General features: G+C 41.9%; 2 protein-coding genes and 1 long non-coding RNA gene across 4 annotated transcripts; 1 reads left to right on the top strand and 2 right to left on the bottom strand.

Annotated features, from left to right (window-relative positions):
- Window positions 1-47: 47 nt before the first annotated feature.
- Window positions 48-11,814, top strand: LOC116614018 (ankyrin repeat domain-containing protein 42). Its single transcript, XM_048732971.1, has 17 exons — window positions 48-342; window positions 412-566; window positions 887-994; window positions 1,818-1,863; window positions 2,465-2,538; window positions 2,806-2,883; window positions 3,546-3,603; window positions 3,921-4,018; window positions 5,182-5,251; window positions 5,503-5,535; window positions 6,108-6,233; window positions 6,391-6,447; window positions 7,266-7,358; window positions 7,571-7,651; window positions 8,903-9,029; window positions 10,235-10,379; window positions 10,984-11,814. The coding sequence occupies exons 1-17, from the start codon at window positions 336-338 to the stop codon at window positions 11,122-11,124; spliced, it is 1,497 nt and encodes a 498-aa protein (XP_048588928.1). The 5' UTR covers window positions 48-335; the 3' UTR covers window positions 11,125-11,814.
- Window positions 1,598-3,924, bottom strand: LOC125572458. Its single transcript, XR_007313826.1, has 2 exons — window positions 2,398-3,924; window positions 1,598-2,045 (listed from the first exon to the last, which is right to left on the bottom strand). It is a non-coding gene; the product is annotated as an uncharacterized LOC125572458 (long non-coding RNA).
- On the bottom strand, window positions 11,537-19,784 carry LOC5506212 (nuclear factor NF-kappa-B p100 subunit). 2 transcript variants are annotated; one of them, XM_032374581.2, is made up of 6 exons: window positions 18,577-19,784; window positions 18,027-18,072; window positions 14,909-15,119; window positions 14,300-14,388; window positions 13,421-13,669; window positions 11,537-12,233 (listed from the first exon to the last, which is right to left on the bottom strand). In XM_032374581.2, the coding sequence occupies exons 1-6, from the start codon at window positions 19,443-19,445 to the stop codon at window positions 12,162-12,164; spliced, it is 1,536 nt and encodes a 511-aa protein (XP_032230472.1). In that variant the 5' UTR covers window positions 19,446-19,784; the 3' UTR covers window positions 11,537-12,161. The 2 variants fall into 2 exon arrangements, with proteins under 2 accessions (XP_032230472.1, XP_001626962.2); XM_001626912.3 differs by having other exon boundaries at window positions 18,027-18,129; window positions 18,577-19,780.
- Between the last annotated feature and the right edge of the window lie 38 nt (window positions 19,785-19,822).

The raw sequence follows: 19,822 nt of genomic DNA, 5'->3' as shown, positions 1-19,822 counted from the left end.
CTATATGGACAATATGCCTAAAAAAGATAAACAAAGTCTGGCTAAAATTTTGTTTTGATATTTTACGTTTAGTGTCTAACTCAATTACAGGTAGTAAATGATATTGGCCCAAAGTCAGGATAGCACATCGATAAATTAAAAGAAGAAGAGAAATGTGCGTGTTTGCCGCGGAAAATCGTTACTCTTAGTGATGGAATCACTTCCGATAACATTACTTCCTGCGAGCCCGCGCGCTAGCGGGCTAGTCAGCAGATTCTTAGCAACTGAAGAAGCTGTTGACATTGTCAAAGAGGAAAGCTTCAGGTTTTGTCGCAAAAAAACGCACTACTTTCAAAATGCCAGGTAAGATTAGCACTATATACATCACGTAAAAGCATTTGAGTTTAAATTTGCGTTATCATTTTTTTCTAGATAAGGTTCGATTAGCGAATATCCATGAGGCTGTTCGATATGGCGACGTTCTTGAACTCCAAGCCATGGTTCAGAGAGGAGCTGGTATCAACGACTTGGATAGCAAGTTCAAGTTTACGCCGTTGCATTGGGCGGCACACCATGGAACCCTTGAGGTACTATCTCTATCGAATTTGCCTTTGTTCGTGTATTTGATTACATTTTGATCGTTTTAATGTCTAGTTAAAAACTTTAATACCTTCCATCGAATAAACTTAAAATCAAATTCATTTTCGAAAAACATCCATTGAGCATATGCTCATGAATAATTAAATGTGTTCTTATGCATTTTCTCTCAGTGGATCTAGTTCATGTTCACGAAGGGATATTTTGGAAAAGTTAGTTTGTTATTTTGTGTATGTGTGTTTTGTGCATGGGGGAGTAAGGTTTCTCAAGGACGGGTAATAACTTATTCATGTGTTAATTATCACTGCAGTGCTTACACTGGCTGTTATGGCATGGGGCTGATCCCTCTGACAGGACACCAGAAGGATGGACGGCGGCACACCTTGCTGCGATAAGAGGGCAAGATGCTTGTGTACAGGTGCTTGTAATGGACAGTTCTTATGAAAGAATGATGATGATTGTAGTGTATTAGCACACTTTACTTAGTATCATATAACAGAGATGACGTTATTGATAATGATTATTTGTAATACCATATAAGGTCATGGCATATGCCATAAGTTGTAAATACTGTGATTAAAGATCAGTCTATATTCGCAAACCAAAGCGTGCCGTTGTGTTGACTCCATTGAATATATATAGCGAAAGACACTAAAATGATGCTGGAGATGACGATGTTGATGGCTGGTGATAATCATTATTTATGATGATGATTATGGCTATGGTGATGATGGTAGTGATGATGATGTTAAATTACTGGTTATGATGTTGATGATGATGGTAGTGATGGTAGTGGTATTGTTGATGTTTGATAAAGTTTATGATCTCATTATGATGTAAGTGAGAATAGTATTCACGATGATGACTATAATCATGAAGATCATGGCTGCTAGAAAGGTTATTGATAGTAAGGTGGTTATCTCATTATGTTGCCTGATAGTAAGGTGGTTATCTCATTATGTTGCCCGACTGTTAAGCCAATCAGCACAAGGATAATTCTAAGCATGAAATTCTCTATTTGAGCTGCAATGTTTAATTTGTATGATTTTACACTTCTTTTCAGTCACATGTGCACTCCGTGCCTTTTCTTGTCTGTGTATGATGTGTTTTGGTGTATAAGGATAATATTGGCGATAAATGAAATTGTGATGGCACTTATGACTAAGGATTTTTGCTAAGGTTTACATAACAAACAATACTTGCATTGTAAACAGCCTGCCTTTCTTTTTCACTATTTGCAGGCTTTAGCTGCTAATGGAGCTGATCTTAATGCTAAAGACAACAGAGGTATGTAGCTTACTTAAATTACCATTTCCAGCCAAAGAGATCACCCTTTCCAACTTTGTGTCACTAATGTGCTGATTACCTGTTGTAGTTTAATGCCTGTAATCTCATTGAATGTGTGGTGCTTACTACAGTGTACTGTCTATAACTTCCTAGAAACGCATCCAGGTGGTGTCCCAGGGATTCTGAAACCACAAATGATAGTTTTTGCTGGAGAGATAGGTTAACAACAAAATTGATGCCTGCTTTATAAAGCCAAATTTGTTGTTGAGTGACTTTGGTGAATCCAAAATTCATGTCTCATTTGGAAATAGCATGTAAAGTAGTCAATCAACCATCTGATCCAATTGATGGCTTTTATGTTTTCACTGTCTTGTCATAAACCATTTGACTGCACACACCTGGGGAATCGATTGCTCACTGGTAGTATGATTGGCAACAACTTTTCCCAAATGAAATTTATTTGAACTATCGGCAGTTGCACAACAACAAATTTAGCTATAGCGAACTTCATAAAGGTACTGGAAAGTAACAAACCTGGAACACCCCTCCTTGGGATGTCACTTGACTGGATATCTTGTATTGACTCACTTTCTGTCTCAAGGCTGTTCACCTGCCCATCTTGCAGCATCTCATGGCAACTCCTACACTTTGCAGTCCATTCTTAGGCATGGAGTGGTAAGTGAATAATAAAAAAATTAAGTGAGATTAATGCTTTAAGTTATGCCTCATGGTGTCATTATACACAGGGGTAGAGTTGGATATATCTTGGTTTGTAGGAAAAAACATGGGAACTACCCATTCATCTCTACAAGCCTGTTTCGTAATTGCCCACTCATCAGGAGATGTATAAATATATAGAGATAAATATATAAGTTTTGATTAACTACTGTATAGACAAATTTATTATTTGGATTTTGTTTGATAAGTGTTACATCTCTTCAGGATGTGAATGCTACAGATAACATGGGTTGGACAGCAGTGCACTGCTCAGCATTTCATGGTAGACTTGGATGCCTCCAGGTGTGTCTTATTTTTGTGTTGTGACAGCATCATTTTTGTATGTAAATCCAACTTGTGTACCCACCCTATTTTAGCCTATTTCTAAAAGAAGACTGAAAAGCAATGTGGACCTCCTATTTTCATACCTGGAGGAGTATGTTCATTTATTTGGGGGGGGGGGGGGGGGGGTACATTTACAGGTGTTTGCTGTACAGAAAGCTCTTGCACACAAATTCACATATAAATCTCACAAGTTTGTTAGATAAATTGTGCTATGCAAGGGGGAATTACTGTTTCAATTAGTATCTTTTTATAGAAAATAGGCAAAATGTTGATTTTTTTTCGGAAGCAATAAAAATTGCTAAAAGCGGAAGATTTGTTACTCCACGTGGGAGAGTGGGAGAATGCGTCCAAAATCTCACTTAATGCAGGAGAGTTCACAGGTATGTATTTTTAGCTACTGAGTAGCATGTGTAGCGAGAGAGGAAAGTAGCAAAGGGGAACCCTTCTGGAAGTTGCGATAAAAGTGAATTTTTCTCTCATTTTTCTCTCATGCATTGTTAAAATACTTAAATTTAATACGAATGCTTTTGAAAAATGTAAAAGTTTAAAACACATCAGACTATTATTTAATATGAACCTTATTTCTTTACAAATTATTCTGTTTGTTTGTTGTCTTCTAGTTACTGAGTAGATGGGGTGCCAGTCTTGATGAGGTGGATCATGCAGGAAATATTCCTGGTGGGTAGTGCCCTTGGTAGTGACTAGGTTGAAACTTGATGCACTTGTTTTAGAGAGTGGGCAGGAACCCATAAGGGGGAGTTGCTATGGGGTGTAGTCTACCCACTTTTGACGGCATTTCAAAAAGACTACTGGACATTCTAGCAAATCACCTGGTTTTTTCCCAATTCATTGTACCCTACTCATGTATGTACCCATACTTTAAGGGTAGTCTGTCTGGTATATAATTATTTGGTGCAGTGTATAGCATTATTGATAGGATAACCATTTCATTGTTGCCACAATGCTATTATCCTAATAGCCCTGTTCCTTATCAGCCCATCTTGCAGCGAGCGAAGGGCAGCTGCCATGCCTTAAATTCCTGGTCTGCTCTGGTACCAGTATCGACCACACCTTGAATGCCAGGAATGACCAGGTACTTCTTTTATAAAATATCATTTAGAAGGAATTGTACTGTTAAAATATATTTTTTGCTCCCTTCAATTGGTTTTATGTAAATAGTCCATTTGCTACTAATATTTAACAAACATGGAACATTTCCTGCATTGTAAAGAAACCATTTATTTTTAACTCGTGAATGCTTGCGGTTGATTGATAACTGATTGTTTTTGAGCCTTGGGGTGGGAGGAGCTTTCCCTTTTATAGCGGAACTTTGTGTTTAAAGCCTAGTACTATAAAAGGGCTATGTCATCAACCTAGGACCGCTACGGTCATTCTTTATTACAACCAACAAGTATATATAAAGCTAGTATTTTCAGGAAAGTCTTCCATGTGGGTTGAGCGTGCACATGCGTCTTTGTCACTGACGTCAATCAATCTCAACGGTTTAGTCCAATTCAAGTTGTTAGTTTGCACACAAAACAAGTAAAATACTAGCAAAGCTTTTAGGTTTCTTTGTTTTAGCGACTAGCCAAAACTGCGACTTAGCCTCTGTAAGCAGGGTCTCTGTTTGCAGGGTTAATGAAAAAAACCTCTGTTAAAAGGACAAAATAGAAGAGGATAGATTTCAACAAATTAATTTCTCACAATTCTTACCAATCAGCAAAACTAAATAGAATCAAACAAAACTCATACAAACAAATTGCCCTCTCTTAATCAAATAACGATTTTGCCCCTTTCTAGAATGTTAACATGCATAAAACACATTGTATGACAGTAGCGTGATCAATAATTGCGGGTATATTTGTTTCCGGAAAGAATATGCTGAAATTTGACATTTGGCAAGAACGATACAATACCAATAGTATTAAAAGTAATTTTAGTAACAAGACGACTCAGTAATGCCACATTAGTCTAGCGGTGCAGACACTTGTCTCTAACCACAGCGACCTGGGTTCGATTCCCACTGATAGCACCATTTTTTTAAATTTTATGATAATAATATTTAATTATACTGTTTTTGGTGTGTCATGACATTGAAAAGAAAAAAGGTATAAGGACATTTCTTTGTACTCTCAGCATCTTGAATGTGTTCATGCTTTGTTAAGTATCCTGTATATGTTTTATGCACACAAGAAAATAACTAGAAAATAAATTTGCATTCACGAGTTGGCTCACAGAGCCTTTGATTGATTTCAGGGCGAAACTCCTAAAGACCTGTGTCAACAGTTTTATAAGAAAGAATGTAATGAATATCTGAAGGCTGTTGGTGGGTACACCCCTTGTTGTCCCCATCATGGATCTTAATTTCCGCTCATAGCTGTAAAATGGAAATGCGATGTTATTACATCCTACATTATCCAATTGCTATGACAATGAGCAAGCAGTGGCAGTGAAGAGTTTAATGTTCTACATTTACCATTTTTATGCCCCCCCCCTCATCACCATAAAAATGTAACCGCCTGTCCCGCCTCTCTATTAGAAAGAGCTGAATATTGAAATTGCTTTTTATGTTTTCAGAATATGATCTTCTTCACCCTGAGGATGAAGAAAGTAAGTAATTGATGGATATTACTTGTGGTAAAATGAGATATTATGCTTATAATTGTTTGGGTAGATTGTCAATAGTGTTTATGCTAGACAATGCATATCATCATGCTATAATCTTACACTCCCATACAACAATAGAAAGTCATAACTACTTGTGAATAGCTTGAGATACTTTTAATTGAACATTGTTAAATATTTGCAAAGGTCTTTTTTTAAGGTTTCTTGCAAAAATTCCATTGTATTTTCAAATTTAATTACAAGGGAGTGGCTGGTCAACAACTGATCAAAATTGTGAAATTCATTTTTTTACAAGATGACAAACCAATCACAGTAAAGTAATCAGGCCAGGTCACATGTACACAAACCCCACATAAACCCCAATTTTCAACCCCCATCTTAAGTTATTAAGAAGCAGAATTAACCTATCAAATTAACAGATCCCTGTTTATTTCTTTTGATAGAGATCTCTACTGATTATCGTGATACATAAGCCATTGTATTTGCATACAGATCAGCCACTTATCTATTAGTGTACTGCTATCTATATCTGTCCTTCTTATCACAACTCTGTGTAGACCTGGCCTTCCCAGCTCATGTGGCAGCCTATAATGGTGATCTTCCTCAGCTCAAAATGTTAATAGAGACAGGCGTGGTCTCCATATCAGAGCGCGACGAGAAGGGTTCCACCCCTGCTCACAAAGGTAGATTATAAATTCTTTGAGGCTCAGTTGCAGCGTTTGTATCTGCTTCTAGAGAGCTTGTATATCTTGTTTACTTAGACTTATCTTGTTTCTTCTTGTTCTTTTGATGTTGTCATAAGCTTGACAGTCTACTAAAAGTATAATTTTTTTTTTGTAGCGGCTGGTAATGGACATGTTCAGGTTCTGCAATGGCTTGTGGAAAATGGAGCAAACAGTAAGTAATCACCCACCCCCCTTTTCCCTTATGAGGGCACAACCCCACCCCCTTTCTCTTATTAGGGCACACCCCTACCACCTTTCTCTTATTAGGGCACACCTTCACCACCCTTTCTCTTATTAGGGCACACCTTCACCACCCTTTCTCTTATTAAGGCACATCTCTCCCCCCTTTCTCTTATTAGGGCACACCCCTACCCCCTTTCTCTTATTAGGGCACACCTTCACCACCCTTTCTCTTATTAGGGCACACCTTCACCACCCTTTCTCTTATTAAGGCACACCCCTACCCCCTTTCTCTTATTAGGGCACACCTCTACCCCCTTTCTCTTATTAGGGCACACCTCTACCCCCTTTCTCTTATTAGGGCACACCCCTACCCCCTTTCTCTTATTAGGGCACACCCCTACCCCCTTTCTCTTATTAGGGCACACCCCTACCCCCTTATCTTATTAGGGCACACCCCTACCCCCATTCTCTTATTAGGGCACACCCCTATCCCCTTTCTCTTATTAGGGCACACCTCTACCCCCTTTCTCTTATTAGGGCACACCTCTACCCCCTTTCTCTTATTAGGGCACACCTCTACCCCCTTTCTCTTATTAGGTTACACCCCTACACCCTTTCTCTTATTGGGGCACACCCCTGCCCCCTTTCTCTTATTAGGGCACGCCCCCACCACCCTTTTCCCTCATGAGTGCAGACCCATACCGCTCTATGAGGACAAATCAAAATACAAACAAGTAAGCATTCTTTTTTTCTTACCGAAAACTTTTGAGCACAATAAGACTCAGGGGTTTGTTTTTTATTTTTCAGTGCGTATTGTGAACTCAGCTGGAGAGACTCCAAAAGACGTTGCACGGAGGTTTGGCCGGCTGGGCTGCATCGCTATTTTAGGAGGAGACTCGGGTGAGTGCTCCTTATTCTTTTCTTTACATAATATCTGGGCCGTGTCACACAAATCAATGACCGAAGCTAGGCTCAAGGGCATAACAACTTGCACATAATTACCCCTTTGACGTACCACAAATAAGAAACAAATATCGTGCGGGAAAAAAGCAGTAATATATCATGAATGTAATATGAGTCATACCACATTCGTAATGCGATGTTTTTCACAGATGACGAGGGAAGTAACCAAGTTGACGAGGGTGCAGAAGATTTCAAGCCCTCGGAGCCGCAGTCAAAAGCAGAGTCCAGGGGTGAGCAAGCACTTGAAAATTATCCTTTTCTCTACTCATTCCTGGTTCCAGAGCCTTGAACGTAGCTTCAGTTTACGAGAAGCTTTTCTCAAAGCATTGACCTTTATCTGTAGACTAAGGCTTTAGGACCGAGGTCTCTTTTCTCTGTTTCGCAGCTCATAACTGCGTCTTTTGCCTTTTTTGTCACTCTTTTGCTAGCCTGCTCACCAGAGTCTTATCGCCTTCAGGTATCGAAAAATAGGCCGAGCGTTATGACGGCGCTCGACCTCCCGTCGCCATATTCATTTGTCGTGCTTTCGGGTTTTTGGCTGTGTGAGAACCTGTGTGGTTTGCAGCTTACAACTCTTCTTTGTTACAATGTTGACTTATTTCCTTCTTTTTCTATATTACTCTCCCCTCTTCGCTTCTTCTCTTCATTCTGTGCGTCAGTCTTGCGATTCGACGTCGACCCTGGATGTGACTCCCTCTTGCTCGAGCACGAGTCAGACGCTCTATCTGATGAGTTCTTCTACATGCAAAGGTTGAAACACAATGCTCGAGGTAGTCTTATCAATTCTGCTCCTTACGAACTTCTGGTAGGATGTTGGATGTAACTTCTCTCCCCTTCTAAACCTTTACTTTCTCTCTTTCTATTGGTGACTAATTCTTTTTATGTTATTAATGTAGATAACGTATATGATCAAGACAATTGCTGTTACTGTTGATATTTAATTCAATGCCCTTTAAAACAGCGCCAACGCACGCCTGCATTCAAATGTGCTGTACTGTACAGGACCCGAAATGATCCTAGGACCCGAAACTATCCACAGGAGTCCCCGAAATGAACCCCAAGGAATTGCAGTAATGAGTACTGTACATTACTCACTCTCAATATCGCATTCTCATCGAGCGAAATGCCACGATTTCGGTCATAGTGCCCCTCAAAGTTTTGACCAAAAAAGCCTTTTTAATTTTGCAGAATCGCTTTGCTCTGAAGGATTTGCTAAAATTTGTTTGGCACACTCCCCCCCTTCTAATGGTTCGACCCTTATGAACCGAGCCACCTTTTTTCGGACAGCAATGTTTCCTTGTAAGCCGTACCTTGCAAACGTACCCATCACTACACTCAAAATGGGGGCGGTTGAGACAGAGGAGATAGTTGGTCTGAATCCACCCCCCCCCCCATCCCCAACTGCATACACGCCTTGTGCAGGGTTACCTGTGTCCGTGCTGAACAGACCTCCTTATGATTCCTTATGATGTGTACCTCAGGTCGTGCAATGCGTAAGATCGAGGAGTTGCAGCACTTGTTGGATGTGGCCAAGATGAACTACCGTCAGCTGGGCGGGGTCCTGGACGAGGACAAACGCAAGCAGGAAGAGGAACGAGAAAGCGCCAGGTATTGGGTCCTCGCATATACCTCTTTTTCCACTCCAAGCGCAAACACTGGGGGTTCACGCGCACACTCCCCCCCCCCCCCCCCCCCCCCCTTGGCGGCCAAAAAGGAGGTCATTTCTTATTAAGAAATCCTCAAATAACTATGACTGGCACCCCCCTCAGCCAATCTTGGGTACGCGCCTGCACTCTCTCTTCATGTGTTTAACAACTTTTCGACTTCCTCGACGTTCTAGATCCTTCGGTATTGTTATGAGTTCTTTGGAAAGCAACTGTAAATCACTTTTTTTTTTTGCATCTATGTACATTTATTATATGGCTACGATAGTACGCGCGCTGTGATTGGCTAATTTGTAGTCGTGACATTCCCGTATTGCCCGTCTCTGAGGGCATTACGGAATTCCGTGTTGCCCTACGAAAAAAAAAATTCACAATCTTCTGTTTGTTGAATTATTTTCCACCTTTAAACTGCAAAATGAGCGACAGCGAACATTCGAGTAGCGAATTCTAACACCCAGAATAAACAGATCGAAAGCAAAGCCTCGGTCGATACGCCAAAGCCTCAGTTGGATATTTCCCGGCATGACCTTACTCTCGGTTAGTAAGTAGCTAGTATTTGCGAGGTCCGGGATTTACCGACATAAAATATTGCCGTTTGCGGTGGTCAATGTCATACAGCCAAGGAAAAGATTAAATGATAGCTATAACTTACTAGGTGATTTATTCGGCAGTGGATGATAAAGTAATTGCCTCGAGGAGGTTTTTAAAAGTTGTCCCTTTTCATTCCGCCCTTAAACAAGAGACCTGACTGCTTCATTCGGAAGTGGATAAATAAGTTATTGCCTTGAGGAGGTTTTTAAAAGATTTATAGATTTGTCCCTATTTGGGAGTGTATAAATTAGTTCTTGTCTTGAGGAGGTTTTCTAGAGTTGTCCCTTTGTCTGCTTCGTTCCAGAGTGGTTTGACTGGTAAACAAATCAGGGTTCTAAAAGTAGTTAGGATTAGAGCTTTAGAGAGTTCCCCTGGCCAAGTGTTAAAAATAAGCAACTGCAAAAACTTCTGCGTAATGAAGCTATTTATCTTATGAGAGTGTCTGGAAAAAAAACCTTTGGCTCTTTGGAAACTCCCTGGCATGTTTCTTGAAATGTCAGCGCAACTATCCTTTTCAACCTTGTGTTTTGATTTATAGCTTCCTTTGCACGTTTGTAGGATTATAAGGGAGCTTGAAGCGCAACTCGAGTACGAGCGAGAAAAGCGAGAGAGACTGGAAGCACAGATGGACAAGTTGCGTGCGCAGATCCATACGATGACGCTACAACTAGAGGATGAGAGGAACCGCTACCGAAAGACACCTGTGAGTGCCCCCCCCTCCCCCTCGCCCAAATTACTCCTAACCACCTTGCTGGCAGAAGTGTTTCTTATGTAAATAAGCTAGCAATCCTTATATTATACTGGAGCTATGGTAAGGGCTAACTACTATATAAAAATTTTTTCCTATTAAGAGAGGAGAGGCTAGCTATCAAAGGCGTTGGGGCGGCTAGCGGCTAATTAAAATAGTTTTCCTGACAAGGGAGGAGAAGCTAGTCTATCTTCTTTGCAGCCGTCCGCGTTTGTCAGTCGTGTAAGGCGCTGGCGACTGCCAATTGCGAACGGCTGCAAAAGAGACTAAGGAGAAGCTAGCTATCCTAATATAGTAAGTTCTAGCGCTCCCCGACCCTTTGTGCTCAGAGATTTTTCTTAGAAATAAAAAGAAGTATAAGGAAACGTCCTTGCTCCCCCCCCCCCCCCCCCCCCTTATTAGAACTCCTAAGTCTACCCCTGGGGATGTACTATTCTCACACGTCTTACTTTGACACTTCACATGGCTACCAACGGACTTTCTAAACACCCCCTGGTACTGTCATGTGAGTCTTATGAAAACCAGCACGGCAGCTAACACTTATTTTCTAATTCACCAGTCTGAGATGGCGCTTAGCTTTCGGAATACGCAGCCCATGCTGAGGCGGAAGAAGAAGAAAAACAAGCGGATCGATACCACTAACACGGGGGTGTTCGTCAAGCGAGGCGTGTCCAGCCCAAGACCCATTCACTGCGATTAGACGTCTAGCTAAGGGACCATTCTAGATGTATTACATATTTTTGAATTTAGGAGGAGGAATGAAAAATGATAGTCCCCTAAAATAATGAACTGTGCCTAATTAAGAATCAACACGAGAAGATTGAGAAAAGACAAGTCATAGACGCATACGAATGGTGCTTTCTAAATCATCCTTTAGAAAAATAGGTTTCTGGTAGCTGCCAACAAGATGGATAGTCTTGAGTCATATTTGTACAAGGTTTTTTGGCCTTTTGCCATAGCTAAATTTAGTTGTTGTTGTTCTGTTTTAGTTTTTTTTTTAATCCCTGCAGACGGTATGCAGCGGCTAGCCTATGCGCATGCGCCCTGCGCTAATTACAAAATACTGTACTTTTTAAACAACTTTGCGTCATGGGATAATGAGTTAACTGCCGCATGATAATAAACTTTTATTAATTCATAACATATTTTTACGCAATTTATCACATAAGTTACACTATATGGTAGCTTAGACAATGAGTATCTATTTGTACATTAAACAAAATGTTTAAACGGTGGAATTTTAACAAAAACACAATGTAAATAGCATTATGTGTAAAAGTAAACTTTCTATTTATTGGACGCAGAAAAGTTGGTGTGTATCATTAGAAAAAATCGTATATTTACGCTATTCTTACCAATATTGATTCAAATAAACAACTGAAAAACGAAACTATTTGTCCTTTGCATGGCTTAACGTGCTACCAAGAGCTTGGTCGTCGGCTGTGATTCTTCTGTACTTGCAGTAATGGGGCGTTTTTCAGATGATTTTCGCGCAAAAGCCAGGATTTTTCCGGCAGCATCTCGCAAATATTTGCATATTTTTTCTTACTAAGTTTAACTACATTTCAGTCTGTTGTAACTAGCTGTTTAACCTCAAGCTTTATCGTAAGTCGACGGTCGCGCAGCTCTCCAACCAGACAAAGCCTCGCTTTCACGCTCCACAGGACCCCCGTTACCTGGAAAACGGTCAATTTATGGGGATTCCATTTGGGAGTTTTTCCCACAATACTCACAGACTCACGTGTCGGGAACCTTTTGCCGCTTTGGTTGCTTCGGTAAGCTGCGAGAAAACGCGATCTGCTTTCTTTCCTGTAAGACAAAAGGAAAGAGATTTGTCGACCTTCTCACTTGAACATCGTTTCTATTTACAATTTATTTTGTCATAGAATCGAATTTCCTTGCTTTTGAGCTTTGTAGATGCTACTCTAATAACAACAGCGAAATTTGTCAGGAGAAGGGGGAGGGGTAGTAATGTCTTAGCAACATGGAGGGTTGTATATTTGTGGAAGCACGGGTGGCCTAGTGTGTTAGCGCGTCGGCCTCTCACCGCTGTGGCCCAGGTTCGAATCCTGGCTCAAACTGGGGATTTTTCCTTGATTCGAATTTGTGAGTTGAAGTTATTCTCCCGTGTTTCCAGTCTTCTCGGATAAGGACACTAAACCGGAAGTCCCGTCTTTTCAAGCTGCACTACACTAACCTTAACCGAAGGGGGGTAAAAGAACCACTGGGGACGCAATAAACCAACCCTCTGGCAGTGACCACCCCCAGTGACAGTGCTTACTAACCGAGGGCCATATGTTAGAAAACTGTATATTCGGTTAAATATGCTACCCTCGATAAACAAAGATTAAACTAAAACTGGATTTTGATTCCCTAAAATGTCAGTCAAAGGGGGAGGGGGGGGACACCGTCCAACCTTGCCCCCCCCCCCCCCATGAATCAGCCACTGCTTACAAACTATTTATACAAACTTACTGCTTCATTCGTGTATCGCATGGCCTCTACTTATCCACTCTTGACACCCGACCCGTTTATCTTTCGAGCGTTCCCCGCAGTACGTCCTTCCAGGAGTACATATGCAAAGATTGCTTTCCTGTGCCCCCTTTATTTCCTATGACTTATCTAGTGAGGGTTATAATTCAAGTCTGATATTTCTTCAAGGCACTGCGTACTTTAGATACGCTCGCATTTTCGCAAGGCCCCGTTCTCCAGAGCGTGTACACTCGCGTCGTCGTTTCCACGAAACACATAAAAAGTATTACCCTATCGGTCCCTGAAATAACTACGCGAGTGATATCTTTTTTTCTGTTATGGATGTTCACATCGGCGCGGGTATCTCGCTCGAGTTCACACGCTTCCTCTCGCGCGAATCCTTACCCTATCCCTTTTGTACGAACCACACAAGGGATATCCTCTTCCTCTCTCTGTTATGGATATTCACATCGCCGCGGGTATCTCGCGCGAGTTAACACACCCTGGCTCACGTGCGTTCTTACCCTATCACTTCCTGCATAAGCCACGCGAGGGATGTCCCCCTCTCTGTTCTGGATGTTTACATCGGCGCCGTAACTCGCGAGTAGAGACACGACTTCATCCATCTGTCGACCGGCGGCGGTGTGCATGGCAGTGTTACCAGAAAACGTGCGCTGGTTCACGAGGGCGCCACGTGACAAGAGGAACTCGATCACGTGATAACGGCCTGACTCTACCGCATGATGCAGCGGGCTTCTGCCGCTATTGCCATCCTATGACAACAAGTTGATTCCACACGACATGATGAGAAGAGGGACAAGCCTCTGTTTGTACGTGGGGACGAGCCAGACATTCTTGTAGCTAGTGCAAGAGTCATAATAGAGAAGCAACACCCCCTTTTTTTCCTTCCCACCCGAGGTGCCGAGGTACGAATACTCGCTTTTTACCAACAACATCCGCCTTTTATCCACGCCCTCACTACCCCGTACCCTCCTGACAGCCCAGCTTTACTTAGCACTATCCCATAATAATCCTCCCGTTCTCAACCACCAGCCTCTACCTGTACTACAACCACTCTCCCCCTTTTATGCCCCGCCCCCTTTCACTCTAGGTGCCATGGTACGAAAATCCGCTTTTAACCAAAAGCAAATATAACTAAAGGGTACTTTCATGCTTGGCTCTATTAACTAAACTAGTCTCGATAAAATCAGCTAGGCTTTATAGTTCCACATAAACATCTCCGTTCTCGCTAGAGCACGAAAATTGTTGTTATTTATGTCGAAGTTTGGTGACAAACGGCTGAATGATATCTGATAGAGTTGTTTCCACGTCTGGCCGTTTACAGTTTTTATTGTGTGACGTAACAGATTTTCACGTATGTGGTGATAGCATAGTTCCCTCACCTCCACGTTTAAATCTGCGCCCATGCGCAGTAGCTCCGTAATCAGCTCGCGATTGCCCTTTAGAGTCGCCAAGTGTAACGGAGTCATGCCTGGAGACGATAAGTACAAAAATATAAACGTTTACCTAGAGACCTTATAGGAGTGGGTGAAACGGGTAGAGGGGCCCACAAGACAGTGCAAGCTCACTCCACTCCATTTCCGCTGGCACGCAACATACCACTTGCAACACGCAGGCGTTTGTTTGTTCGTCTCACTAATCTTTGTCGATTTTTTTTTGCGCACAAAAGAAGTAATATACACGTGCATTGGTGAATACATCTACATACGGACAGTTTGGGAGTCCCAAAAGACCCAAGGCGCCCAAAGAGACCTCAATATTTCTCACACAACTTCTCAGCGAGATGTGCGTGGTGTAATCGTAGAAGACAACCGGGCTAGAAACCTAGCTATTGTCTCCCTATTAATGCGCGGGTGCCTCGGCAACTTAGCATTGTACAGTTCGTTTAGATAGCGATGATGGGGCCAAAAATGGGGCTATAGTAGTGTAGTTAAAATTGGCCAATAATGGAAAGGGGGCCCGCCCTCCAACCCGACCCCTGTCACACTAACCTTGCGAGTTCATAGCTCTCACATCTGGCTCCTGGGAGCAGCTCGAGAATGCGTGACCTATGGCCCGTAGGGTCTCTACATCATTCTCCTGGCATGCCAAGTGTAACGCAGTCTGGCAGTTACGATCAGTGAGGTTCGGATCTGCACCCGCTTCCAGCAATGCTTGCACCAGGCTCGCTTGTTTCGTGATGGCTGCGAGATGAAGAGGGGTCTGGGGCAAGAAATTACGCATCAGTTTGGCGCGCAGCATTTGTACTCGAACTAAGCATGTTATTGGCATGACGATAAAATCATTTATACACAACACTCGTAAAACGAGCACTCTGATTGGTCAATGGCTCATACGTGATGGACCCGCGGGCACACGAGCGCTTGGCGTTAGCATGCGCGCGCGATCCCCAAAACTAGATTGTAACATAAGAAAACATTTTGAATACATGTTGTATAAAGCAAATAGATCTAATTTTTTGTGCGTCTGTCCTCCAATAGATGCACAGATGACGTCACATCGTGTCATTGACAAAAAAGTACGCAACGATACGCATTGGAACACATGTTACGCTGTGACAACATCTGTAATAATAATGATGATGATGATGATGATGATGATGATGTTGTTGTTGTTGTTGTTATTATTATTCGGTACAGTTTAACAACTTGATCCTGGAAAAAAAAAATCATTACCGCATTGACCCCTCAACCGGCCTGTACCGGCTTTGGGAAGTACCCACAACCCAAAAAATTCATAAATTCAAAATAAACACAACAAGATGAAGATACTCAGGCATCAGTCTAAGGGATAAATGGTCTTGCAGATATGCATCCAACCAAGGTGTTGGCATCTACTCTTAAGCCAAATAATAGCACAGGTTCTTTGACAAATCTAAAATCGAACAAGGAGAGAAAAGCAGAATCACCCCTCTCAATAAAACGCTCAAAATACCACACAAGGGAGAGAGATCAGCAAACACAGCTCAAGACACAAATAGATACCTTTATTCTGATCCTCCAGGTACATTTCCATGGCCTCAAAACACAATGTCCACTCCTTGAAGAATTGTACAACCACGAAGATGTCTTTACGTATTGCAAAGCATTCTGGGAGATCCAGGGGAAAATTCACGAGGGGAGGGCCAGTCAACACTCCTCTCCCCAAAGTCAGATGGTTTTTTATAAGTCTTTTCACCCCGAAGCCAAACAAATCAATTCCAGGTCATACAGACCCAGAATAGCAGTGTAAACAATTTTGGAATCAATTTGGTTTCAGAAAAGACAGCATTTAGGAGAGCTGTGGTGATTCATTAGAAAATTATTTTCTCATCCAGGCAAAGCCAAACAAGAAAAAATCATCATGAATCCACCTTTGCTTGCAAATATCCATAAGCAAAGCACTCAATTATGCCCCAAAAGACTTCATGATGTCCTGAGACACTCTCCTAATATGCTCATAGCTGTATTTTTGATAAAAAATACAAGCAACCATCAACTTGTGCTGGCTTCAGCACAACAACAAGGGATTAAAAGTGGGGACCGCAAAGCACTGTTGGAAAGCTTGGATACCGCTGACTAGGTGCAGCTGTGTTTGACTTTGACGGGCTGTATAAAACTCAGAATAGGGGGGGAGGTATCTCTTTTCAGTCTGTTTTTTGTAAATTAAGCTCAAAAAAAGCCAGGAGTCAATGGGTTACATGTGCAAATTTTATCCAAACTAGGAATCTTTGGATATCCTGTATAGTTTTAACTAATAACAAGAGAAAACACTTTGTTATGACCAACAGCACCTATATTTCGGCTGTGTAAATTCCTCAACCCAACATAAACCACTGACACTGTTTTGTGTTTGGCATAAGAGAAGTTTATTATAAAATCACTACCAACTGATAAATGAAAAACTAAAATAATAATAATAAACCTCTCTGCCACTCTTCACACAAAGCCCAGGGTGGGAGGGCGGGAAAAATATGAGCTTGATATATAAACGTTGAAAAGAACAAAGAATTATAGAGTGAAGCTGTGAACGTGTGCTAGCAATCAAGACTAGAGATAACTGAAATACAATATGCTGGCTTGAGCAATTAATCCCTTTAAGCTAGGTGCCCAAAGGGGGGTACAACAGCCTTCTTCACGGTGACTGAGGCTAGCAACTGTAGTTTCTTGTGATAAAGATAACTGCATGTACTAACAATACCAAATACTGGAAATGTTTTGTATTTACCTGTATAGATTTAAATATACAATGTTATGATTTTTTGGAAAGTCGTAATTATGTCAGCCACTGGTTTCAAAAAACAGGTAATCCCAGACAAGGACAAGCAAGAGTGGGATCCCAAGAAACCAGAAAACTATCAGGGAATCTTTCGCTTCCGTTTCTACCGGCAAGGGCAGTGGACAGAGGTGGTGGTTGATGACCTGCTTCCAACAGTAAATGGCAAGCTGGTGTACATTCACTCAAAGGAGAAGAATGAGTTCTGGAGTGCCTTGATAGAGAAGGCTTATGCCAAGTGAGTGCTATAGAAACGAGACTTGAGCCTGCCAGTTCTTGGGAAACACGCACAAAACTAAGCAGGGTGAGGGGGAGGGGGTCCTAACCTCTTCCTTGACTGGACAAAATCAGTATCTTCTTAATGCAGGGCAAAAAAATCTTTTTGCATACGATAAACCTTATGGATTTAACCTTAGGATTGAATGCAACATATATACTATGGCATGGGTAGTAGATTTGCCACACACCGAGAACTGCTTAGGGTCTATCTTATCTAAGACGTGCTGCGAGCTCTGCACGCTGCGGGACGGAATGATGTCCGGGGGGGGGGGGGGGGGGGGGGGGGGGGGCAATTATTTTGAATGTCATGTACTCCTATGTAATTTACATAAGAACAATAGCAGGAACCTTACAGGTGGTGGTGGGGGTGGAAGTGGGGGTGGTGGTGGGGGTGGTGGTGGGGGTGGTGGGGGTGGTGGTGGGGGTGGTGGTGGGGGTGGTGGTGGGGGTGGTGGGGGTGGGGGTGGTGGTGGTGGGGGTGCCTGACCAACCCCCTCCCTATGACCAGCAAAGAGTAGGTCCTTCCCCTCAGCAAATCCAATATCTGTGTCATAGCACTGATAAGAATTTACTTACTTGTCTAAGCTTGTTGTAGATGTTCAAGGTCACGTGATGCATCTCTCTTATAAAGTAAGAGACAAGATTTTTGTCACCCTGTGCTATGGCGATGTGCAAGTACCTTGAAATTTAAAAAAAATGACCTTCATCCTACAGATGATTGTATAAATACACAGTGTTTGCACCAAAAGGCCAAGATTGGTTTGAAAGATTTGAAATGTTTGACTTCTTTCTAGCCCCATCAATTTTAGATATTGCCTCTTTTAGTATCTAAAATGTTTGAGGGGGAGGGGATAGAAAGTAGTCAGTATATCAGAAGTACTGTTTATATGGTGCCTCTTAATTTTGGATCACTGTGACTAGCTAGTGTGCAGGTGCAGGAAGGATAGCAAAACCTGAGGAATGAATTCTTTTTATTTTACTGGGGGGGGGGGGGGGCAGGCACATTTGTAAAATTTTGGCTCTACTGGGATGCAGTGGCCCTGCCCCCAGAAAATGCCCCCCCCCCCCTCCAATTCAGTGATTATCCACTCTATAGATTATTTATTCACAATACAAAACTACTTACGTGTCACCATCTTCGTCTTGACTAAACAGCCTAGGGTCATGTTTAGGAATAGCTTGGCATAAGTCACTCACGCTTTTCTCATATGACCATGTCACATCGGAGGGCTCTTCCACACCAGGTGATTCTGAGACATTTTGATTTGCTCCCCCTGTTAGATTGCTTAGTTCAAGAATTTCGCATTTCTCAGTTTCATGGGATTTTTTTATTTTGTCTGTCTTGCTAGCTTTGGGATAAGTCTTTGATGCAACTGGAATTGTTAATTCTTTGGTTGATTTTTTCAAGGATCTAGATGTCTTTCTAGTTGATTTATCAAGGTTGATGACAAAAGTTACTGGTTCTGATTGTTTTGATGATTCACTGGATGTATGTTTTTGCACCTTATGTGTTTTCTTTCTCTTTTTATCCAAAGCCCCCGAGATTCTCCCAACAGCAATGACAGATGGTCTTGGTCCCAACCTTTCAGATTCAACAAAGCTAGCAGACTGACTTGCTTCAACTTTAGTACTTTCTTTTATCTCTTTTTTAAGGTCGACTATCACATCTTCTCGTGATTCGGAAAGATTCTTGTTCGGCTTATTCAGGTCGATTGTTTGACAATCGGTTGTTACCGGGGGGCCTGTGGTTTTGAATTCTCTTTCTTCACCCCTTCCACTAAGAGGGGGTCCTGGGCTTCCTTCCTCGGATGAAATTTTCCGCTTACGAGGTTTTCCTTTCAAAGCATTTCCCACCTTTGTAAGCTTGCGTTCTTCAGATGTTGATTTTGATGCACCGTCACTAGTTTCGGCTCGAGTAATATTTGACTTGGCTAGCGGAGTAGAATATCCATAGCGTGTTGGCTTCCTTTTGGATAGTCGTTTAGGTCTTACCATGATAAAACAAGCTTCCAGACCTAGTATCTGATACCGAAAATACAAACCTCATATCTAAACTGCAGAAAGTTTAGCTTATTCTACATCCAAATGCTTTCGTCCCTCGGCACACAGCGACCATCATTACATAATAGACCCAGTTTCAAAGCTTGTGGAATCAAAGCCACGATGTCTAGTAGAGCTTAAATGCTTCTATATGTGAACTGCGTTCAAACGTTAACATAGGCTATGAATATGATCATAAATCTCCAATATTCACTAAAGAGAACAGACATTCTCTTGTGCTTGGCTGTGTCGTTTTGTAAGGGAGCCTCATCAATAGCCAATCAGATTTCGGGAAAAAGGGGTTTCCCCGCTCGCGTCTTGTTTCCTGCTAG

The sequence above is a fragment of the Nematostella vectensis genome, chromosome 9 (genome assembly GCF_932526225.1).
Source record: "Nematostella vectensis chromosome 9, jaNemVect1.1, whole genome shotgun sequence".
Taxonomy (NCBI): Eukaryota; Metazoa; Cnidaria; class Anthozoa; order Actiniaria; family Edwardsiidae; genus Nematostella; species Nematostella vectensis.
The sequence above is the reverse complement of the archived record's forward strand: the minus strand, read 5'-3'. Positions and strand labels throughout refer to the sequence as shown.

Bases quoted from the DNA above. Each gene is read 5' to 3' on its own strand.
- LOC5506212 (XM_001626912.3), bottom strand. From the start codon at position 19,445: ATGGTAAGACCTAAACGACTATCCAAAAGGAAGCCAACACGCTATGGA. The intron at 18,130-18,576 runs GTAAGTAGTTTT...TTAAATTTCAAG, and splicing joins CAAGACGAAGATGGTGACAC to GTACTTGCACATCGCCATAG. The intron at 13,670-14,299 runs GTGAGGGAACTA...TTGTTGTCATAG, and splicing joins GCGCAGATTTAAACGTGGAG to GATGGCAATAGCGGCAGAAG.
- LOC116614018 (XM_048732971.1), top strand. The intron at 1,864-2,464 runs GTATGTAGCTTA...TTCTGTCTCAAG, and splicing joins TAATGCTAAAGACAACAGAG to GCTGTTCACCTGCCCATCTT. The intron at 5,536-6,107 runs GTAAGTAATTGA...AACTCTGTGTAG, and splicing joins TCACCCTGAGGATGAAGAAA to ACCTGGCCTTCCCAGCTCAT.